At 44.8% G+C, this 25,060-nt stretch overlaps 1 protein-coding gene across 3 annotated transcripts; it reads left to right on the forward strand.

The window, feature by feature from the left end:
• Nucleotides 1-1,451: 1,451 nt before the first annotated feature.
• Nucleotides 1,452-21,024, forward strand: LOC109895904 (transcriptional activator MN1). 3 transcript variants are annotated; one of them, XM_031830064.1, is made up of 3 exons: nt 1,452-6,094; nt 11,888-11,958; nt 19,282-21,024. In XM_031830064.1, the coding sequence occupies exons 1-2, from the start codon at nt 2,512-2,514 to the stop codon at nt 11,926-11,928; spliced, it is 3,624 nt and encodes a 1,207-aa protein (XP_031685924.1). In that variant the 5' UTR covers nt 1,452-2,511; the 3' UTR covers nt 11,929-11,958; nt 19,282-21,024. The 3 variants fall into 3 exon arrangements, with proteins under 3 accessions (XP_031685924.1, XP_020345582.1, XP_020345580.1); XM_020489993.2 differs by lacking the exon at nt 11,888-11,958 and having other exon boundaries at nt 14,860-21,024; XM_020489991.2 differs by lacking the exon at nt 11,888-11,958.
• The last annotated feature ends 4,036 nt before the right edge of the window (nt 21,025-25,060 follow it).

The raw sequence follows: 25,060 nt of genomic DNA on the forward strand, positions 1-25,060 counted from the left end.
CAACCAGTAAAATAACATTATATGTTCACTGTGGTTTATGGTCTATTTCCCGTGCATTACTTATTTGAACAGTGCATATTTCACAAGAGATTACTTTTTCTTTTTGTAAAAGTTCATAGCCTACCATTTCAAGCCTGCGGATCCGTAAAGCCCAAACTTGAAAACACGTATATGTGAGATATTATAGAGTGCAAAATATTGTTATTGATTATGGTATCCTCCTAACCCAATCCAGTAGATCCGATGCCATTGATATTTTAAGGGGGATTTTTTCGTGGGGTAACAAACAAATGCTCTTTGTCTGTCAATTTCAATTAAATTTCAATTCTCTCTCTCTTTCTATCTCTCTCTCTCTCTCTCTCTCTCTCTCTCTCTCTCTCTCTCTCTCTCTCTCTCTCTCTCTCACGCACACACACTCTAACTATTGACTTGCCTATCACCTAAAATACATGAACATTCAATCGTCCATAGGGCCATATTCATTTCAATAGTTCTACAGCCCTGTTGTCGCGATAGGATGTGAAACATCAATATATCACTATTATCACTGGCGCTTGTATTTTGATCGGATACATCTTATCTCTCAGCAGCAGGCTTTAAATCAAAGAACACCCCCTCTTGTGCAACAATAGGCCAGTCCGTTTAAAAGACCTCAGAGGGCAATGTTGCAGGATTAGCCTAGAGGGCAATGTTGCAGGATTAGTCTATAGATAGGCCTATCACGCTTCTGAAAATAGCATGATGCATTTACATTTGATTGTTATTTTCAGAGTTTTTATAATAACATAAGTATTACAGGAGTCTAGGTTTTAGAAAGGTTGACTTGGTCGTTTAATTTGCCGGCTGTCCCCTTCATTCCAATAAACATAAGATAAATGGCGATTTGAATTATTCATTTATAAAGTAAACAGATTTATGGTAATAGTCGAGTTAATCTGAATGGAAATGTTAATCTGTTTTGCGTTGACAATACAAACTCCGGGCCAGTGATTGTGCTCCGGCATTTGTTTAAGAAAAGCTTTTGTGAGACCATTTCCCTTTGACTGAGTTGAAATTAATTTCCTACATCTCCATTTCTATCAACAATTAAGGAAATAACATAGGCTTAATTTATACTAACATATAGGCGTTTATTCATTCACAAGTGTATGTGATCTAAAAACCCACAATGAGATTGATCTCAAACAAAAAATGAAAGTTTAAATTGCATAGGCTATATAGATCATACATTTAAAATATAATGGAGCAAGTAACACACCTGACATGGGCTAGAATACACTTTATTTGAGAACGGCGCTCTTTTAAGATACACGACGTTACTCTCTCGTTCTGTGTTTCTCATCCACATCTTGGACCACCTTAAAAGATGGTCCCTCCCTCTGCATTGGCGCTCCGCAGCCTCCGATTGGCGAGGACCTCATGGATGGAATTGGTTGCAGAAATGCAAAACTTGTTGCTGGTTCCCTGAATGCGTTGATCTCACACAGCGCCAAGCGCCAGACAAGAGTGTGATCTATCTCTGAATCGCTCCAAGTTGGAATAGACCACATCAGAATCGGGAGCAAAATGAGTGCGTTATAGCCTACAGAGTGAGAGAGTGAGGGAAACAGCCGATAGAGGTTCCGCGCCTCCTGGGCGCTTGGTGGGCACATGATCAGGGCCGGTTGGACTATGCTGTCAAGCCGCTCTGTGATGGTGGAGTGCGGGTAGTGAGTGCTGGGGCTCCGGGACACGGTGGTGCAAAAGCGGCTCTCCAGAAAGCCATCATGACTGGGCTGGATTTTCCCTCCGGACATGTAAAATTGCTTATAGTTCAGTAATAAGACATTTCACACAGAACTCTGGGAAATGTTTTCTTTTGATTGCAAAACAACGACCAATTAGAATTGTGCAGGTTGCCGGTGGATTTCTATCGAATGGGATCTTGAAAGGACACTCCAAACTGTGCGTCCCGGGACATTTGACGAACTGGAATAATGAAGTGGACGAAGAAGATAGTTATGTGTTTATTTCAATTTTCATAAGCCTTGTGATCTCTGTCATCATAAATCAAAGGAGGGGTTTTTGTCAAGTTTGTAAAGAAGATATTTGCTTAGAAAACTTTGGAATATGATATTATATCAAAGTCACATTGCAAGCGAAAAATATTTTGTATCATTTGTAAATTAAAGGAATAAACAAACGCCTATAGAAATAGACGGAAACGAGCAAGGACAGACTGTATTTTATTGCTTCGTTGTCCTCTCCGGTTTATTTTCGCCACAACACTTTAGGGACAAGTTGGATATTGGAAAAAACTATGAGAACTTATTGGGTGAGTGAACCGATTTAAGATCCATTGGCTACGTTTTAAATCAGAACTTTTATGATATCAAAATATCTATCGGGGGATTCTCTTCTATTTTCGTTTTTGTCCTCTTTTTTTGTGTGGAGATTCACAGAAAACCAGACTAAAGCTAGACTGCCTATGCCAGGCGAGCTGGCTGTCATGCAGGATTGATATCGGGAAGTATGTTTGGGCTGGAGCAGTTTGGTTCTCAGATTAATAGCATAAACCCTGGCCAGTCAGAGAGAAACATAAACCAGCCAAGACTGAACATGAGCTCCCATTACAAAAGCCCTGGCTTTCATACCGGAGGCCCGCCGGGAGCCGTAGAGCCGGGCATGGGCCCTTTGAACGAGCCTCCGATGCTCGGGCTCAATATGAACATGAATGGGGAGCAGTACGGTGGCTTTCACCCGCGGGGCCACTCGGACATGCATGCAGGCAGCGGACTCCAGCAGCAACAGCAGCAGCAAGGACCCATGCATGGATTTTTCAACAACCAGCAACCTCATCAAGGCCATCCCCACGGCCACCAGTCTCACCCTCACCAACACCACCCTCATTTCAATGGGAACTTTGGAGGCCCAGACCCAGCATCATCCTGTCTGCATGGTGGCAGATTGATGGGCTACAACAACAGTGGCATGGGGCCTCAGCAGGGCTTTGGAGAGGGGTTTGACCCCATCGCTGAGGGCCAAGCAGGGGACGGCTTCTCCCAGCAGCAGCAGCAGCAGCAGCAGAGATCTGGTAACATGTCTGAGTTCCAGCACAACGGCCCCCCTAACGGCAACCACGCTGTTCCTGCCCCCTGTCTACCCTTGGACCAGTCACCTAACCGGGCAGCATCCTTCCATGGTCTGCCCTCCTCTTCCTCCTCAGAGACCCATGGTCTGGAGCCTCGACGGATGCCCAATCAGGGTGCTGTGGAGGGATTAGAGTATAATTTCCCCAGCGAACCCCCAACTGGACATTTTGAAGTACCTGTATTTTCCCCCTCAGAATCAGAGTCTCAGCTTCCCCACTTTGGGCCAGGAAGGCCGGTGGCCGGTGGCAGTTTCCCTGGAAACCCTGCCATGGCTCGGACACCGGGTATACAGGGCATCTCCAAAGGGCACCAGCAGCCACCCCCACAGCCCCAGCAGTCTCAGCCTCCCCCACAGCACGGAGTGTTTTTTGAGCGCTTTGGGAATGGCCGTAAGATTCCCGTGGGGATGGAGCTGGGGGTCAGTGCTAGACACCCTCTCATGCAGCAGCAGCAAGCTGGTTTGATAGCGCGACAGAACTCATGCCCCCCAGGCCTCCCCCGGCCTCCCCAGTCTGAGCCGGGCTCCATTAACCCCAACATGCTGGACGGTGGTGTCATGATGCCTGTCCAACACAACCAGTTTGAATATCCTATTCACAGACTGGAAAATAGGGGCCTGCACCCCTATGGGGACCCCATGTTTAATATGCAACAGCCGGCTCCCCCTCCTCCCGCCCAACAGCCTCCGAATCAGAGGCTGCAACATTTTGACTCTCCTTATATGAACATGGCTAAAAGGCCTAGATTTGAGTTCCCTAACGCACACGGAGGGGAGAATTGCGGCACGTGGGGTAGTGGCATGCACAATGTGCAGGGCATGGAGAACCACCTCTCTCCCTCGGCCTACCCTGGCCTACCTGGGGAGTTCACGCCACCTGTGACAGATGGTTTCCCCCCGGGTCCACTCCAGCACGCTGGGCCTGAGCAGCAGTCTATGCAGCAGCGGCAGAATGCGGCCATGATGATCAAGCAGATGGCCTCTCGGAACCAGCAGCAGAGGATGAGGCAGCCCAGCCTGCAGCAGCTGGGTCACCATGGCGACGTACCTCCAGGCCCCATGGTTCATGGAGGCCCAGTGGGGAGCATGCCTCAGCCCAACTTTGACAGGGAGAATGGGGGCAGGATGCCCAACTTTGAGGGTCAGAACCCTCATATAACTCAGGAGAACTGGTTCCCCGGTTCTCACCCACCAGGAGAGATCATGTCGCGGCGTATGGGGGTAACAGGTGGGGAGGCTGTAGCCCACGACATGGGGCTGCAGCAGAACGGAGTCGGTATGATGTTCAGGCCGGGCATGAATGGGATGGGCATGCAGGAGCCAATGAGGATACCTGGAGATGGACACGTACAGGCTCTCCACTCTCCTGGTATGCACCCCCAGTTTGGCAACAACATGGGCAATCTCTCCCAGATGCAGTCCCCCGGAGCCGGGGTAGGACACCCCAACGCACCATCAGAGAGGCGGCCGACTGACTTCCCTGCCGGGCCTCCCATGGGATCTCAATCAACGTTTCCTTATGGAGGGGTTAACCGTCAGGGGGCACCACATAGCAATCCCCAGGGGGTGAACACCTCACCAGGGAGCTACCCTCCACAGTCTGAGTTCCCCCCAGGCCAGCGATCCTCTGTCAGTAAACTTGGGGCACTCTCCCTGGGGAACTTTAGCAAAACCAGCACTAAAGACAATGTTTTTGGACAGAGCTGCCTGGCGGCCCTTTCCACAGCCTGCCAGAACATGATAGCTAGCCTAGGGGCCCCCAACCTAAACGTAACATTCAACAAGAAGAACCAAAATGAGGGCAAGCGAAAACTGAGTCAGACGGAGCAGGACATTAATAGCAGCACAGTTAACGGGACCGGCAGTGCTGGTCCTGAGTATTTTCAGAGTGGCACTTCCCAGAACAGCCAGATGCCTGGCAACGGGAATAGCAACATTAAACCTGCAGGTCAAAACCAGACGCTGCAGGGGGAAGCCAGTGCCCTCTCCCCAAATTACAACATGGACGCTACCCCATGCAGTGAGGGGAAAGCAGCAACAGGGAACGGGAGAGGGAGAGGGAGGAGAAAAAGGGACAGCGGGCATGTGAGCCCTGGGATCTTTTTTTCCTCTGACAGCGGAAACCCTGTTGTAAGTCCAGGCCAGCAACCCCCTTCAGCTGGCGTTGGGGAGAGGGGTGGGGGTACGCCCCATGAGAAACCCCTCCCATCCCCCTCCTGGGGAAAAGGAGGTGACCTTATGCTGGGGGACCAGGCAGACCTGATGTCTTCTCTGGACAGTGGCATTCAGAGTGTCACCAAGTCTAACAGTAACTCACCGCGCATAGATTTTCCTGATGATGTCAGCGCCCACTACGGCAACGAGGATGAGGTGTCCTCTAGCTCAGATGCAGGAGGTGCTCCTGCCTCCAAGCCCAACCGCAGCCCGCACATCACCGGCTCACCCAAGCTGCAAAGGGGGGAACAGGGCCTGATGAATGGGCAGAAGCCCCTAGGCATGCAGGACATCACCAATCACACTACCTCGACACCCGACAGCTATGGACTGAGTGCTGGTGTGGGGACAGGTGGCAATGGAGTTGGTCACCCGGGCACACCTGGGATGGAGCAGGTACGCACTCCATCCAGCACCTCTGGCCAGGATGACATCCACCCTCTGGAGATACTGCAGGCCCAGATCCAGCTGCAGCGCCAGCAGTTCAGCATCTCAGAGGACCAGCCTCTGGGCATGAAGAATGGCAAGAAGAGTGGTGACTGTCTCTCACAGAACGGAGACAATGAGCTGGCGAGCTGCAGCCCGGATGCTGGGAAGGGCTCAATGGGCACCATTGACCTTGACACTCTGATGGCAGAGCAGCACGCCACCTGGTACGTGCCCAGTGACAAGGCCCTGATGGATGGGCCAGAGGACGACAAGGCCATGGCACCCTGGGAAAAAAACAAGAGCCAGAATAACAGCAAAGAAGGTAATTGAATATGCTCTATGGTTATATTTCCCACTTTGTTGTACTATCTGATTAGTACTGTCTTATTGCTGTATTTATACACACACACACACACACACACACACATCTGTCTAAGGCTGTCACTCAACATATCAGCACATAAGCCCAATGTTGTTTTGCATCCCAGATGAGCAGAACATTATATGAATGCTAGTCTAAAATAAGTTGGGACTTCCTTTGTGCATGTAGCCTATGTCTGCAGTTATTTGAAACGTAGCTGTTCTGTGGAAACAGATAGATCAGGTATATCGAGTTTTATATGTAGGCTAGAAAAATACATAAATAATTTATTATGTTTTTCTGTGTGCCTATAGGACTACACAGGGGATAGGCTATTGGACCACAGGCTAATTAACTATTCGAAATAAAAAAAGCCCTAATCAGGAAAACATTTTAAAACGGATTTATTGTGGTTCTAAATAAACATTAAATGATCATTTGGTGCGTGTTATGGATTATTCTATTGTTGAGGAACTTCAAAGGAACAGCGCGAGAAAAGTAAACATTTCCTGTGGTGCTTTATCAGGGTTTTCAGGGTGAACAACTACACTGGGAAGATTAATGGGTTTCTGAGATGCGTTTTCACAGCAGGGCTTCCCCTCCATACATATCTGTTGGTTTTTGTTATTACTATGGGATAATAAACGGGATTGGAGAAAGTGGATTGATTTTAGATTAGCCTACTATTGGAAAGGGCAGCATTGTCAGGATATATGAAGAAGAGTGATATTACTATAAACAAGAGTAGCCTATCTTCTCTAGTCACCCCCAAGACCAATTCTTTCTTTGGCCGCCTCTCCTTCCAGTTCTCTGCTGCCAATGACTGGAACGAACTACAAAAATCTCTGAAACTGGAAACACTTATCTCCCTCACTAGCTTTAAGCACCAACTGTCAGAGCAGCTCACAGATTACTGCACCTGTACATAGCCCACCTAAAATTTAGCCCAAACAACTACCTCTTTCCCAACTGTATTTAATTTTTATTTATTTATTTATTTTGCTCCTTTGCACCCCATTATTTTTTTATTTCTACTTTGCACATTCTTCCATTGCAAAACTACCATTCCAGTATTTTACTTGCTATACTGTATTTACTTTGCCATCATGGCCTTTTTTTGCCTTTACCTCCCTTCTCACCTCATTTGCTCACATTGTATATAGATTTGTTTATACTGCATTATTGACTGTATGTTTGTTTTTACTCCATGTGTAACTCTGTGTCGTTTTATCTGTCGAACTGCTTTGCTTTATCTTGGCCAGGTCGCAATTGTAAATGAGAACTTGTTCTCAACTTGCCTACCTGGTTAAATAAAGGTAAAATAAATAAATAAATAAATAAAATCTATTTTATTTCGAACCTTTTTTCTCTCTTAAATATGATGTGTCCTCGAAGAACAGATTTTCATTGAACATGATAATATGATACTAATAGAAAATAATACTATAATAATAATGGATGCGTCATTCACTTTTTCTAATTTGTTTAAAACTTTTGGTTTTATTGTAGACTATTGCCAACCACTTTTTCGCCAACATGGTTCAGGAATAAAATGGTTGGTCGTGAGATACAAATGCGTATTTTTTTCACGAACAAATGTAAATTCTAGTATTCTAGTAGCCTATGCCACAAAACTGTTGTCGCCTTTAATTTTAAGTGCTTGTTGAAATTGGTATAGTGTGATTAGAGACGCTGGCTGGCACTTTAAACATTTTACGTAAGCGGTTTGAAATCCTGTCAATCAAGGTTTGACATTAACAACACAAAAAATGTTATCCTGTTTTTGGATTACCGGTCATGCATAAGGCATCTGGTTTGTTTTATTTCATAAATAGGAAATGAAATAACATGCATTTAAAATAATAATAACAATTATTATTATTATTATGACCTATTATTATTTCCTATTATTGTTTATATTAGGACTGTGCTATAGCTACAACAGGGACTTGGATTATTTTTTTTAAAGCACTTTTTTCCCCCTTCAATTCAATCCAGTGCTGAAGTTACTTTTTATTGACTGCTCCTTCATCAATCAAAACCTACTTCAAATAAATATTTAAATTATGAATTCAATATTGCTGATTTATGTCGTATTTTATGTCGCAATATTTTTCTGTGCAATTGTAATGTCTTTTGTGTCTCGATATTCTTTTCTGAGGCCACTTTTTTTCTATAGACATTTGAAAATCTATAGCAAGAATGAAATGATAGTCAGTCAGTGCTGCAAAAGGCGGTAGGTCGCAGTAAGACGTTATTAAATCGCTACCGCCAGAGACGAGACACCAAAACTCTCTTGTGAATAGGTAGCCCCCAGCGCGTATTCACTATCCCTTTGTTCTGGCTAACTGCGGGAGCTGAGAGGAGAGGGGGGCGCAGGGCACGGAATCTGGAGTCATAACGCATTGTTTAGGAGGCAGAGCAGTCAACCAGACCAGGCAGACACATTCTCGCCTTGTCCATAGTTCATTTTTTCAAGATCCACATGTCTTAGCAAGGCGCACTTATTCTTCAGAAAATGCACAGCAACAGCCACTTCGATTTTGTTAAAGTATTTCTCTCTCGTCTCTCCTATCTCCGCACATTTTTTTCCTTCCTCAATTCAGCTCCTTGCAAGCACAAAACCCATGCTGCTCGGCTCGATCGATAGCTAGTTAGCACAAATCACGGATCTTGACAGTTTCTCATTTGAGTGCTGCAGACGGCAAAGATGAAAAAGGGTTGAGGTGTGTTGCTGGATTTTGAGATTGAATTGGATGTTTTTCAAGAGACGCGCGAAATCCTATGCATTCAACGAAACGCTACACTTCAGATAAAGATAAATAGGGCCTTATGGTTTTAGTTGCACATATTCAGTAGGCTAGTAAATATTACCCCTATAGGCACAATCGATGAACAGTTATATTCTCTTGTAAAATACCTAAAGACCAGGATTCTGGTCTTCATAGAACACACGTGTCAAACTTATTCCGTGTAGGGCCGAGTGTTTGCGGGTTTTCGCTCCACCCTTGTATACGATTGACAAAATAAGGTCACTAATTCGTAAGGAATTCCCCTCACCTGGTTGTCTAGGTCTTAAAAAAACAAAACAAAAACGCAGACACTCGACCCTTTGTGGAATGAGTTTGATGACCCTGTCATAGAAATTTGAACTTGAGCTCCGTAGAAGTGAAAGAAAAATATTGATGAATGTAGGAATATGTCAGTATTTTTTAAGTTGTGGAATCTATTTATGTTTGTTATTGATGTCTTGTTGCAAGTCCACCAGCTGGTTAACAGGTGAACACTAATGGTCATTGCCTGAGCCTAAGAGTTAATTATTATAATTTTTTTCGAATTGTCTTGTTAGTTATCAAGGTTCTCAGTATAGTTCACAAGATAACTTATAGTTATCCTATATAATAGTAGTAATAATAATAATAATGTTATAATGCTAATGATAGCTGGTCTACAATTATTTTTAAATAACACTTTTTTTCACACAATTTCATCATGGTTCCTTTCTATAATTCCTGCATGATGTGGCTAATCAATAAAAACTTTTAAGATCACACATTTCAATTGAATACACAGCACATTTTGCTTAACACACACATGGTCTGATCATAGGTTTTGTTTGTATTGAAGTTACGTTTCTTTCTGCATTTTGCACATTTCTCTATGTCACCCTTGGAGTTGATCATATGACACCCGTGTAGGTGTAGTGCACCACTAAAACCAATTTAGTTTAATATTGTGGCATCTGTCTTCATGCACCTGTCCTATACCCCATCACAGTGTCCTGAAGCTGGGGGGGGGGGGGGGGGGGGGGGGGGGGGGGGGGTGCTGCGTAGGTCCTTACATCCTGGGAACAGCTTTAATAGTGGGAGTCCTGAGTGATTGTGTTACTTGGGCGCTTTATAGACTGCATTCAGTGTTTTTACGGGAAGTTGAGTTTAACTGCCCAATTGAGACAGGTGGGTTATGGGCCTCTGTTTATTTGGGGAGGGGGATGGTTGAAGTGACATTTGGCAATAGGCCTCCCTGTGTCTATAGCAGGGGTACGCGGGTGGTAGTGGCATGGGGAGGACAGGAGCTGTGGTGTTTGGGGCTCTGTGACTATAGGTGAGGTCTCAGCCAGTGCAGGAGTTGGGATCACAGAACAGACTGTATTCTCATATATATTGTTAATGGAGGTAGTGGGGGATGTTTTCAGGCCAGAATGTGGTGCCAGAAGTGCCTCATATGTATATGGCATTTTATAATATTGTTGCATTAAACAATACTGTTAAAGAAAAATATGAGATTGAGCATAAATAATGAGAGTCCAGCTTGCCTGTTTGGGAGTGTGTTGTGTTGTATTTTCTGTGTTGATGTCTGTTTACCCTGTGTGTCTCAGCTCTCCCTGTATGAGTTTCCACTGTGGTTGTTTAGAGACTGATGTGTTTGTCAGTAACTTCCCCCATTGGACCCGTCCGTTGCTTATTCTGTCTGTGTGATAAACTGCAATTCAGCCAAAGCTATTCACTAAGACATAGTCATGTCTAGTGTAGGCATGAGGCCCATATACTGTATGGCCTCCGTATGCCAGTGGGTCTATATGTGAATGAAGGTACTTGGTTGCGTTTTCAGCAAAATTATGAGAATGCATTTCCCCCTCCTTTTTCATCTCCTTTTCTCTATCTCGTCTTTTTGTACCCTCTTCGTCCCTCCTTCTCTGCTCCTGATATTATAGCCAGGACTTGACGGTTTGTTCTGAAAGACGTGCACACTCTTGATAACAAGCAACTTGTCGCCCTAGGAAATGATTCAGTTGGTTTTCTTTTTTGGAGTTTTTGCTTCCGGTTTGACCACACAGGGAAAGTTATTTACGGTGTGTGTTATCACTTTGTACATACTGTGCCAGGATCTGTCCTCTGGATTAATACGGTGTCTCATGCATCAGAGTGACTGTTCTAGTGGTGGTGGGAGTGACTATTAGGTAGAGCATGCGCTGGCTTGCTGTTGGCATGTGTAGGAGAGCAGTGGGTAGAGAGGGGACTTTTCATGCTTAGACACCCTGATTAGGAGGCAATTTAATCCAGTGCAACAGACATGCCACCTAAAGAGACCTAGGAAGAAAGGAGAATATTCGTATATGACCACCCCACCTTCCCACCTCTCTTCGTTTGTTAAAATCATACTTATTGTATTGACATTTCATTCCAGCGACAACTCATAAATCACATGAGTAATTTTTATTTCCCTTTTTTCCTTTCTTAAAGCAGAAAATAGATGTGATTGACATTTGTTTGAATGAGGAGAAAACAGCTTGGGGCAGTCCATGTTCCAGATCCCTCCTTGCAAGGCGTTGCGTATTGACTTCCATAACAACACACACCCAGGCAGCATAGTGTTCTCTGCACTCTCCCATACTGCAGTAATAATAATCATTATCATAATCATAGCAATTAGCCCTGGTAATATTGTTCTCAAAAGTGCCAATTCATCCTCTGGCACCTTCTGTGAGTTAACTTGGTTATTGACAGATACAGAGAGGCTACTGAGGATAGAGAAGGCTAGTGAGGAAACAGAAGGCTAGTGAGAATACAGAAGGCTAGTGAGGTGTGTGTGTCGTGTCTTTTGTGAGGAACATATTATAGCTATAGCCGCAAACGGCACAAAAGTGCAGACTTTGAGATATTTTAAGTTGGACCTTTCCTCATTTTTATGCATTTATTTTCTTATGTCTCTTCATAAAGTAATTTCTGTCTCCCTTTGTGAATTGATCCCTAGGGTTGAAGGAATGTCACACAATTCCTACACTATCAGCATGAATCAGTGGGCATTAGGACTGCTTTCACCATGTAAGTGTGTTTGTTCTTCCTTACCCCCCCCCCCCCCCCCCCCCCATCAACAGTTACCGGGGCTAAGACAAATATGAGACGCATGTAAATGGGTTTATCAGCTGGAGGGACCAGAGGTGTATGTGTGTGTGATGAAGACATGGAAACTCGATAGTGTGGGTTTATCAGCAGGAGGGACCAGAGGTGTATGTGTGTGTGATGAAGACATGGAAACTCGATAGTGTGGGTTTATCAGCAGGAGGGACCAGAGGTGTATGTATGTGTGATGAAGACATGGAAACTCGATAGTGTGGGTTTAGCAGCTGGAGGGACCAGAGGTGTATGTGTGTGTGATGAAGACATGGAAACTTGATAGTGTGACATCATGTTTGATTTATGCAGACTTGGTCACAGGCTTGTGGTTTCAGACCTTTGCTCAGGTGTATGCTGGAATAGACTCTCTGACTTGTAGTGAAATGGAAATAGTTGCTGGTAGTCACACCTCTCTCAGTTCCAGCTCTGAGAATTCATCACAGTATGATAAAATTATCTGACAAGTTATGTCAGGGTTCATCACAACTTATTTTAGCTTTACGTCCGTTTGGCCTGCTTTACGTCAGTTTGGCCTGCTTTACGTCAGTTTGGCCTGCTTGAAGTACAATCCCCGCTAGTATGTAGTACATCCACAGGAGACCCCAATACATTTGTAATTATCACTACTACTGATGAACTGCTAGCATGTATAACACCGGCCCAGCTGAGTGCAGTAGTAGCATAGTTAAGCTGTGGAAAAGTGTGTAGTCGCCTGTCTTATAGATATTGCAGCTCATAACAGAACATTACATGGTTTCTGCTTGTAGTTCTGCTTGTAGTTTTGATTGTCTAGATGTTACTGTGTATGTGTGTATCCACTGAATGCTGAGGCCTTTGCAATACATTTACCACCAGTGACAGTCAAAGGAGGCGTGTTAAAAAATGTCTTTGTGACTGATGTAGAGAGAAAAGGATGAAAAAGGTTCCATGCCTTTTGCTAGCTGGATTTCTGACTCTTCAAAATAGCAGTGTTTTGTTTTCCCTGGGGAAGAGCGCTGAAATAAAATCAAACTTGTGTGTGTGTGTGTGTGTGTGTGTGTGTGTGTGTGTGTGTGTGTGTGTGTGTGTGTGTGTGTGGGTGTGTGTGTGGGTGTGGGTGTGTGTGTGTGGGTGTGTGTGTGTGGGTGTGTGTGTGTGGGTGTGTGTGTGTATGTGTGTGTGTGTGTGTGTGTGTGTGTGTGTGTGTGTGTGGGTGGGTGTGAATATTCCCCTTGGAATGGAGGGCTGAGTTTGTCTGGGAGATGCAGGGTGGGGGGGGGGGGGGGGGGGGGCACCGGAGGCTCCGGTTGCCTGGATGTATGTGACACGTTTCCTAATGTCCAGTGTCTTAATAAGCCAGTGCCCAGAGGGACTGGAAAAAACAAGGCATCTACTATTCCTGTAGAAAATGAGATATATTTTTACATGTAGCTACCAACAATCCCCGTAGAGATGATTTTAACATAGTTTGTGAGAAATGCAAGTTGTCTTTATCAATTAAATAGATTATAATCCTTAACACTCCCTCTGTTCAGCAGAGGTGTACCATGCTAAAGCTACTAGGCTTTGTGTGTGTGTGTGTGTGTGTGTGTGTGTGTGTGTGTGTGTGTGTGTGTGTGTGTGTGTGTGTGTGTGTGTGTGTGTGTGTGTGTGTGTGTGTGTGTGTGTGTGTGTGTGTGTGTGTGTGTGTGTGTGTGCGTGCGTGCGTGTGTGTGGAGGTGTTGTCATAACGCCAGCAGCAGTTATATTATTTGGCATACAGGTAGTCATCAGATTTCTTTAATTCGTATTGAAAAATTGACAAATGAGTTATGACACCAGAGCTGTTTCTCTTGGGAGAGAAGAGGAGAGACTGATCGAGTACTAGCGAAAGCGAGAGAGATGGAAAGAAGTTTCTCTTTTTTTCTGGGAACATCTTAGGTTTCGACTTGCGAGGTCGAGCAAGATGGTAATGGCTGTCGTTTGCCTCACTGTAAAGAGAGAAAGAGAGAAAATAAGTCTTACATTTTCTCCACAATTCCATCCTCTGGACCTTCCTTATTTCTTTTTTTAGGGCAGTTTAGATCCTCGGATGTTAGAAACAATGGTTTGGATTTTTTTAAACAGCACATTTGAGTCTTTTCAACAGTGGAACTGTCATCACTAAAGCTTAATACTGTCATTATACCACACAGCAATATCACCTTTAACTCAATAATTATAATTATATTTTATTTACAGTTTTAACATTGTGTTTTTTCAACTTTGTGTTGTTATCTTGGAAATGGAAAAGGATTGATTATATTTGACATAAAAAATAATAATTGTGCAACCAGTGCTAATTATTTTGAAGACATTATATGTACATTTCCAAGTAAATCTTTATTTTCTTCAATCAAGGGTCAATTAATTAATTAATAACAGGATAATTATTATTTCAGTCAATTATATTCAGTCATTTGATTTCAAGTGTTAAACTATTTCTATCACAAAAACATGAAAGTGTAAGATTCCTTGAATTGACCAGCTACCTTCCCACATTGAGGACTAGCTGAAATAGGGATTATATGTTAAGGGTTGTGGCTGAGCAAGTCAGCCCCCTAAACCCATTCCGACCCCCCTCCTCTCCTAGCGTCTCCCTAGCAGATGCTCCTAATCCCTACATTTCCACTGTTTTCATGAGTGGTTGGGGTTTCCAAATGGGCCAAAAATACATACACAGAGTGTGTAGTGACGGACTGAAACAAAATAGAGAGCGAGACGTAGATCAATATGTCACCTACTTGGATGACATGGATGACAGGTCCTGGACATGGTTTTGATTTATGCAGGAGGTACTAAATCACTTCCCGTGTTCCCTTTTGTGTCTAGTTTCCTAAGCGCGTCTTGCAGCCTGAGGGGGAGGTGTGTGTGTACGAGGGGATGGCTGAAGGGAGAGAGTTTACTAGAGAAGGGGTGAGGAGGAGCGACCGGGCCAAGGCCTGCCTGCCTGGGCAAGTTTTTTTCCTTCTTGTTGCAGGCCAGGGAACAGAGAGGAAATTCAAACCAAAATAACCCCTGTGCCCTCGCTTGAGAAATGTGCCCCCTCCATATCCACCCTTCTCTGAGGGGAAAGGTCAACCTGTGGCAGTGGGGTTGAGTGGGGGTCGGAGAAGGCCTCCCATGCCATACTCCCCCACACCAACTACCAACCCCCAGGCCACCATCAGATACCTGGGTCATACCTCCAGTAGTTCCCGTATTCCTCGCACAGGGATTCCTGTAGCCCCTCACCAAGCTAGTTGAAAGCAGATAACTTAATGATTTTGTATATATATTTTGGTGATTGTGATTTAATGTGAAGCCTTGCTCTGCTGGTCGGTCTGCTTAGTGCAGTAGAGAGGCGCCGGATCACATGTCCTGCTCTTAGGTACCATGATCCTTCAAGGAAACGTGTTAAAGACCTAAATGACTAACCTTTAAAGTATGCTCTATGATAACAGAAATGTTACATCGTTTTTCTGTGTTCTTTACCATCACTCCTTAGATTGTCGAAAAAACAGACTTTGTATCTGTGCATTGTGCTCCCGAACTTAGAATCTTCTCTCATGTCCTTAGTGTTAGTTTTTTATCATAGTGATCCTATCATAGTGATCACATGAAATGTGTCTTCTAATGTCTAATTCTATGGTTGTTATGCTACAGGAATCTGATCTGAATTCACTCACTGTCATAGGAGCAGAGGCCTCTAGGTGTTTTCACCAGAGAGCTGGTTTGTGTTCGGTGAGGGTAAGGCCGAGCCCCGGGGAGCACAGGGTTAAAGGTGAAGTGTCGTCATAGAGGTATAGCTTGGGATAGAATGGACCTCGGAAATCAATGTGACGCCACTGTGAAATTCTCTGGCTCCGAAAGAGAGACCAGCGAACACCAAGACACACATATACATAGTCTTATTTAGTATATACTTTGTTTCTAATGCACACATCTGCACAGGGACTTGGTACACAATGTGCATTTAACTATCATAACACTTCATTTTTAACTGCATTTACAACATAATAATTACCATTAGCTTCATCAGTTTACATTAATCGTTGAATAAAATGTTTAGGTTGACAATTATAGTTAGATTGTGAGAATATGACATTTATTGTCGTTCAAACAAGGATTCCTTCCCAGTGTTGTTTACAGACTTAGAGACGTGCACTAGATTCAGGCCGTCAGCATCCGACATATTGGTGTCAGCCAGACAGAAAAACCGAAACAGAGCAGTGTGCTGTGTGTGTGTGTGTGTGTTCTCTTCACAGCACGCTAGTGGAAAGCGTTGTTCATCTGTGTATATCGTCACGAGCTGTGTCTGTGTGTCTGTGTGACGGCTCTATAAGCCTACGTGGAGGAGTCCCACTGTAAATCACACACGTTTAGAAAGAGGAGAGGAATAGAGGTGGATTAAAAAACGAAGCGTTTGAATTGCCATGGTTACCTTTTTTGAGGTGTAATATGGTTAGGGATATTTAACTGTATTTGTGGTTCAGCTTAGTTGGTTGTGATATTATTGTTTTCTTCTTTATTGGGTATTCGCCCTGTGTGATGCTAAGCACTTGTTCTCTGAGATGAATAGCCTATCACTGAGATATCACTGTGGATATGAACAGTACGCTGCATGGCAAAATAATGCGAGTCATTGAACAGCCTTAACAAGGTTTTATTGAAAAGAGATTCCACAGCTTGTAAAATGTCACGGTGATTTGGGATTTAGGCCTGTGTGATGTAGAATTTCACACTGCCGTTTCCACTTTTGAACAAATATGGTGCCGTGGATAATGCTTAACATTTAAGTGTAGCGTGTAGATTTTCCACCAAAATTCCATCTCTCTCGGCTCCCAGGGTATTACCTAGAAATATCCACAGATACACTACAATTGACTGGCTTACTCCTTAAATGGAGAGCTTTGTATTTTTTCAAGGAAAATGTTTTTCTGCTTGTAATAATACAATTTGAGAGGTACAGTGTTTTGATTATAAAAATATTTAAAAAATGTAACTAGGAAACTGGTGGCAATCACTACATTGTAAATGATTGTTTATGTGAAAGTATCATTGGTAATGCTAATGTTTTTATTTTGATAAATAAAGTAACGTGGTCACATGAGCACACGTCTGAGCATGGCTCTGGGACAGTGGGAGTGGATGCTTTTGACTGTGTGTTTACAGTCCTTGTCCTTGCATGTATGAGGCTGGGGGCCATGTCTGTCTGTTTTGGGACCGTGCAGACTGTGTGTGGAGCGGCAGCTGAGGGCTGGTGTGGATATGGCAGCAGTGGCGGTGGTTGGCGGTGTGTTTTGTGGCTGTGTTGTCAGATTGCTGTGTGTCAGCAGAGAGCCAGGGGAACGCTTGGCTGCCTATTCAGGCCGGTGTGGACCCTGCTGTGCCCAGCTACCATGGGCTGTCGGCGGGTGCTGGAGGGCACAGTGCTGGGGATGGGGGTGGGGGGTAGGTGGAAGCACTTGGAGAGGGGGTTGTGGTCCAGGCTCACTGAGTGTGGGTGTCAGCCATGCAGAGGTGTATGGCAGGGCCCTCTGGCAAACGCTGGCTCTTGCCACCATCACCACTAATCCCCACACCCACAACTCCACACACCCGTCCCCTCCCCCTCTGCCTTCCTCTCTCCCCCACCGTCGCTCCGCTTAGACTCCAGAGTCCTTGGGTGATTTGTGCGGAGGAGGAGGGAGAGAGATGCGGGAGCGGCGGGAGCTTGGCTGCGTGACCTTTTACCAAATCCCTCCGCTTTTCCATTCCAGTGGTCGCTGCCCAGACAGGCTGGGGGGCAAGGCTGCCTCACTACCTCCCTGCCTTCCCGGCCCTAGCCTGTCCACCCTGCCTCCTTCACTCTCTGTCCTGACCTGGCCTTGTTTCTCTGGCTGTGTGTTGTTAACACCATGTCATAGTTGCTCCAGGGAAGTAAAGGAAGGGAGAAATATATACAGAGAGAGTGAGAAAAACAAAAAAGCATTTGGGAAGACAGAGTAGCGATAATAAAGGAAAGTGTGACACAGAGACTGTTTTGAGGTCAGAGTATCTTTTCTCTTCTTCTCTCTCTGTTCTGTCACTTTGTTGAGTAGTGAGGTGGGCAGATCAGAGTAGTGATGGTGTGATGTACAGGCCCTGTGCCTAGAGCAGAGTGTGTATCATAGTCTCCTGTCTCTGACGCCTGTACCTCAGCATGTCTGAGCTATTTAGAGCTTGTCTGTCTCTGCGGCTACGCTCCCACTCAAAGCAGTAGTAACAACCTGGGGCTGAGGAACACAGCAGAACAGTGTTTTGAGTGCTAAGGACAGATGGGAATAGCCTGATTGATTTTTACAGCAGGTATCCACCATGTTCACGCACTCTTTTTTTAGAATGCTCAGAGCATGCTTGGAGGCAGACCCCAAACGCATGATGCAATGCTGCAGTCACCAATGGGGCTTACTGAAACCAGCGATAGTAAGAGTCTGACAACCTCTCTCTCCCGTCATCTCTACCTCTAACTCCTTGCCCTTCTCTCCTTCCTGCCCCTCCTACTCTCTCAGAATGCTGCTGGTCTATATCATGGCAGATGCGTATAATTTAGGCTAGCACTTTCTGTCCTCGTCAATCTACCTCTCGCAAATGTTTTCTTACACAACACATGCGATTTGACTCAGAGGATGGATTATGCATCTCAACCGGCAGCGTTCCCCATGTCCCTCTAGAATTGCACGGCTGATTTTTATACAACCTTCGATAAACCTATATATGGATTTTCTGGAAGCTTGGTTCCATTTAATATGGGTTTGACACCTTGGTGACGTGGGGTCGATTCTGCAGCAGGGTCATTATACCCGTAAATTAGGTCATGCAGAGTTAAAGGTCAGCCTCCTCACAGCCCTCTGACCTCATGACCAGAGGTTAGGGAGGAGTGCTCCCCATTTGCACGGGTGACCGGGACTGACAGTGTGTGTGTGTGTGTGTGTGTGTGCGTGTGTGTGTGTGTGTGCGTGGTCCTCATAGGCAAGGAGAAGGTGGGGGATGGGTTTAGAGCGTTGTCGTTTTCCAGCCTGCAGGATGGGGGTGGGAGAGGGAGAAGGAGAGGGGTTGTTGAGGTCATTTTACTGCACCGATTTTGAGTGGGATGAGAATTAGGATCTAATTTATGATTAATTCTAGTGTTGACATATTGACTGAAGATGTTTATTTTGGTTGTTGAGGATGAATGAATGTATCCTTAATGTTCCTCAGTGCTGGCCCACTCACTAACCCTCTCCTCTCTCTGTGTTTGTTTCTCCTGTGCAGAGTCAGAGCTGTCTCAGAGTAAGGCTGGAGTAGGGGTGGGGGCCCCGGGGCCCGGAGGGGGCAATGGGGGGAGCCACCTGCAGTGCCTGTCCGTCCACTGCACAGATGAGCTGGGGGACAGTAAGGGCCGAGGGGGGCCCGTCTCCTCTTGGCGCTCCCTGCACTCCGACATCTCCAACCGCTTTGGGACCTTCGTGGCTGCCCTGACCTGAACACAACCAGGGCAGCCCAGGAGATGGAGGGAAGATCAGAAGAAAGAGAGAGAGAGGGGGGAGGGGGTGGAGAGAGTCAGAGGCAGATGATAATGAAGACGACAGCAATGATGAGGATGATATAAAGGTATTGATGATGAGGATGACATAAAGGTATTGATGATGACGTAAAGGTATTGATAATGAGGATGATGTAAAGGTATTGATGATGTAAAGGTATTGATGATGAGGCGTCTACATTGGCTCTCGCCTGTTCAGGGAGAGAAGGACATATACACAATCATACACACAGATCAACACATACACACTCATGCTCACACACACTCACACACACTTTTGGGCACAAACACATACACACTCACTCATGCATCGCTGGACTATACAGCTTGGGCTCTATTCAGTGGTGCCCACATCTGGGAAAACCTCAAATCATCCTTTTGGTTTTTTGTTGTTTTTTGAAGAAAACAGGAGAAATGTCAATGGAGGAAAGGAAAAAACTCAAACTGAGAAAACAGAAAGACAAAATGTCCTTGGCTGTATTGGGATAGCAGTGTTGAGTCTCTGTTCTGTTACATTCTTTAGACATGAAAGTTGTCTCTTAGTATTTCGGAGCTCTGTGATTAATACCCCATCCTCACCAGCTGTACCCTGTACCTGTACTCAGTGACCTCCTAGCCGTGGTTCTCTCTGTGGGTTGGAGGTGGTACCACCCACCAAGCCTGCCCCCAGCCTAGTGTATAGATCACTGGGACATGGCTTGGGTATGGCCTCAAGCAGAACCACCCTGACCCATATTCACCCGTTGAGGGACTCTGGTCATCTTTGTCAGCCAGAGTTTGGAGGATATGTGTGTGAACCAGCCCTTCCTCCCTCCCATGGCTCTCAGGGGTACAGGGAGAGGAGAGCAGCCCTCTCACCAGGACCTCTCCCTCAGACCTGGAACCCCATTGTTACCCAGAGACACAGGAACCTGATGAGATTTGGACCTTTTGAGACACTGTACCTCACAACCTCACCAGGCCATCCTCCTGGTCCAATAGAACTGGTCTGGACCCTGAAACAGGGGGAGGAAGAGTGGGAGGGAGATGGAGAGAGAAATAGTTTATTTTTGGTGTGGGTATCTGCAAAAAGGGATTCCTGAATACAAATTCCTCTCTTTCACTCATTTTCTCTTTTATTTAGCTTGGGCTCCAACACAGTTATACAATACAGCCAATGTAAACTGTAGGGGAGGTCAAGGAACCATTTAATAAGGGAATTGAAAAAAGGAATATTGGTATTGCACATGTAAAATAAGAGAACATTTGCTGTGTGTTAGGCAATCTTGTAACCTTTAAATAAAGCTTCTGTTGAATTTGAATTTGTGAAACAATAGATGGAGGCCTGTGACGGCATCTTACCAACGGTTTCTTTTTGTTTTCTTTTTTTAATAATATGTAAAGTGCAGTCGTCTGTTTTCCTGCATATTGTATATATCTGTATATGTTTTATTGAGTAACTAAATAACAATAAATATGACGTTAATGGTGAATTTTACGATTGCTTGCTTTTATTAATGTTGTGCCCTTATATTTGTCTGTCATAATAACAAAGTCGCAATTTATGAATGAAAATAACATTTAAAACTGTATAATAATATAATAATGGAAATATTGCTATACTCTGAAGATATCTCATATCTATATATACCTGTATATATATATATATATATATATATATCACAAAAATATTAATTGTGACAAGTTTGTCTGGGGAGGTTGTATACTCTGTAGTCTAAATCAGCAGCATAAAACAACACAAAGTAAACTGTCATGAAGATATTATATACTAGTAATAATAGTCTTCCTCTCTCTCCTCTCAGCATTTTTTAAAGGCCCACCTCATTGCCTGTCCCCCCCCCCCCCAGCTCACTCTCACTCACCTGCTCTTTATGGGCCATCTACATGGATGGTTAATGGTAATCAATAGCTCCCCAGTGTGCCAGCCTTGAGGGAGGTGGAGACGTCAATGCTGTCTAACAGGGCTAGTGATCAGCCAGCATCCCCACCATCGTCCTGCCTGGGAGACACACACACACACACACACACACACACACACACACACACACACACACACACACACACACACACACACACACACACACACACACACACACACACACACACACACACTGTATCAGTCTTATACAGCTTATGTACTGGGAAGAATGCATACATGTACACCAACACTGCCTGCATACAGCCTAAAAATATGTGTGACTGTGAACTGTCCTCGAATGTATACGAATGTGAACTGTGCTCGAACGTATACACACACACACACACACACACACACACACACACACACACACACACACACGGATAGATGTGATGTGGAGATATTGATCAGTGTTTGGTTGAGATTGACATTTAATGCGTTCATGTGTTATTGTGCATGTGGCTTATGTATTATTTTTAGCAGTGTCAATCCACATACACATTCAGACCATTTCACTTGTTCTATAATGGATTAAATAAAGGTTTTCCCTCATCAATCTACACACAATACCCCATAATGATGAAGCAAAAACTGTTTTTTAGACAATTTATTAAATTGCTAATTTATTAAACATGAAAAACAGAAATACCTTATTTACAGACCCTTTGCTATGACACTCAAAATTGAGCTCAGGTGCATCCTGTTTCCATTGATCATCCTTAAGTGTTTTCTACAACTTGATTGGAGTCCACCTGTGGTAAATTCAATTGATTGGACATGATTTGGAAAGGCACACACCTGTCTATATAAAAGTCACAGTTGACAGTGCATGTCAGAGCAAAAACCAAGCCATGAGGCCGAAGGAATTGTACCTAGAGCTCCAATACAGGATTGTGTCGAGGCACAGATCTGGGGAAGGGTACCAAAACATTTCTGCAGCACTACAGCACTGAAGAACACAGTGTCCTCCATCGTTCTTAAATGGGAGAAGTTTGGAACCACCAAGACTCTTGCTAGAGCTGGCCGCCCGGCCAAACTGAGCAATCGGGGGAGAAGGACCTTGATCAGGGAGGTGACCAAGAACCTGCTGGTCACTCTGACAGAGCTCCAGAGTTCCTCTGTGGAGATGGAAGAACCTTCCAGAAGGTCAACCATCTCTACAGCACTCCAACAATCAGGCTTTTATGATAGAGTGGCCAGATGGAAGCCACTCAGTAAAAGGCACATCACAGCCCGTTTGGAGTTTGCCAAAAGGCAGCTAAAGGACTCTCAGACCATGAGAAACAAGATTCTCTGGCCTTATGAAACCAAGATTGAACTCTTTGGCCTGAATGCCAAGCGTCACGTCTGGAGGAAACCTGGCACCATCCCTACGGTGAAGCATGGTGATGGCAGCATCATGCTGTGGGATGTTTTCAGCTGCAGGGACTGGGAGACTAGTAAGGATGGGGGAAAGATGAACGGAGCAAGCTACAGAGAGATCCTAGATGAAAACCTGCTCCAGAGTGCTCAGGACCGTGGTAAAGGTTCACCTTCCAATAGTACAACGATCCTAAGCACACAGCCAAGACAACGCAGGAGTGGCTTCGGAAACAGGTCTCTGAATGACCTTGACTGTCCCAGCCAGAGACCGGACTTGAACCTGATCTAACATCCTTGATATTTCCCCAAAAAATACATTTGCAAAAATTTCTGGAAAATTGTTTTTGCTTCGTCATTATGGGGTATTGTGTGTAGATTGATGAGGATTTTAAAAAACATTATTTTTTTGATTAAGGTTGTAATGTAACAAAATGTGGAAATGGTGAAAGGCTCTAGATACTTTCCGAATGCACTGTTGCGTGTCCCAATACAGCCCAAGGCTTACTTAAACTTCTTTTGGTATTTTTTGGACTAGTGTAAAATAGGGGACAACTCAACCTTGAGCATCTTCAGAGGTGTGTGTCTTTAAGACAAGGATCGCCCGTCAGCTCTTGATGATACTGGTTTGACTGGTATTTGGCAGTATTGTTGACGTCTGATGCTTGATATGTCCAACCCTATTCGTCAGGGTTGGGTGACTGCTTACTGAATACACAGCATTTCAAGCTTCTCTGTTGTTGACTAAACCTTGAACAATGTTGCTTCATACCAAGATGCGGGATTTTCTCTGTCATCTCTGTCTGTGTGTGCCAGCCAGCAGACCTGTTTCAGACCTGTCTCACCTTACTGTACCTGTCTGTCTGGTTTACCTGTCTTACCTTACTGTCCCTGTCTGTCTGGTTTACCTGTCTCTCCTTGCTGTACCTGTCTGACTGTCTGGTTTACCTGTCTCTCCTGACTGTACCTGTCTGTCTGTCTGGTTTACCTGTCTCTCCTGACTGTACCTGTCTGTCTGGTTTACCTGTATCTCCTGACTGTATCTGTCTGTCTGTCTGGTTTACCTGTCTCTCCTGACTGTATCTGTCTGTCTGTCTGTCTGGTTTACCTGTCTCTCCTGACTGTACCTGTCTGTCTGGTTTACTTGTCTCTCCTTACTGTATCTGTCTGTCTGGTTTACCTGTCTCTCCTTGCTGTACCTGTCTGTCTGTCTGTCTGATTTACCTGTCTCTCCTTGCTGTCTGTCTGTCTGTCTGGTTTACTTGTCTCTCCTTACTGTACCTGTCTGTCTGTCTGGTTTACTTGTCTCTCCTTACTGTACCTGTCTGACTGTCTGGTTTACCTGTCTCTCCTCACTGTAGCTGTCTGACTGTCTGGTTTACCTGTCTCTCCTGACTGTACCTGTCTGTCTGGTTTACCTGTCTCTCCTTACTGTGACTGTCTGTCTGGTTTACCTGTCTCTCCTTATAGTACCTGTCTGTCTGGTTTATCTGTCTCTCCTTACTGTGACTGTCTGTCTGGTTTACCTGTCTCACCTTACTGTACCTCTGTCTGTCTGTCTGTCTGTCTGTCTGTCTGTCTGTCTGTCTGTCTGTCTGTCTGTCTGTCTGTCTGTCTGTCTGTCTGTCTGTCTGTCTGTCTGTCTGTCTGTCTGTCTGTCTGTCTGTCTGTCTGTCTGTCTGTCTGTATGTCTGGTTTACCTGTCTCTCCTGTCCTTGGGTGGCAATACAGGAGAAGGTCACTGCCCAGGCTGTCCCTCCAGGAGAAGTCAATATGAAGATAGGCAGAAACTGCTTCTCCAGTAGAAATCCCGATCCCACTTGAAGTCGATATCATGGCAACGTTGGCTAGCTAAGCTCATGCTCAGAAACACATCATCGGGTCTCGCGCCGAACGGTGCATGTGCAGCCCGTCAAATCAAAGGCACTACTTCGATAAAGTTGTTTTTTGACAAAAATGAAAACATGTCAGTTTGCGACTTTCACAAGGTTGGAGTAATAACATGTTCAACTACTTAAGACATTGTCTCCGGTCTAGGTTGTGCATTTAGATTTAGAGAAAATTAACAACTAATTAATGCTTTTTCACTTCTCTCATTGACTTCTCAAACCCCAAAGCCCGACCTGGTCTGCTTGGTCTGTTTTGCAAGCATTCCCGGAAGTCTTGCAATGTTGCACCTTTGGATTTAGAAACTCTGTGGTCTATCGTTGTGATGGCCCCTAAATGCCAAG

Source organism: Oncorhynchus kisutch, linkage group LG8, assembly GCF_002021735.2.
Source record: "Oncorhynchus kisutch isolate 150728-3 linkage group LG8, Okis_V2, whole genome shotgun sequence".
NCBI lineage: Eukaryota > Metazoa > Chordata > Actinopteri > Salmoniformes > Salmonidae > Oncorhynchus > Oncorhynchus kisutch.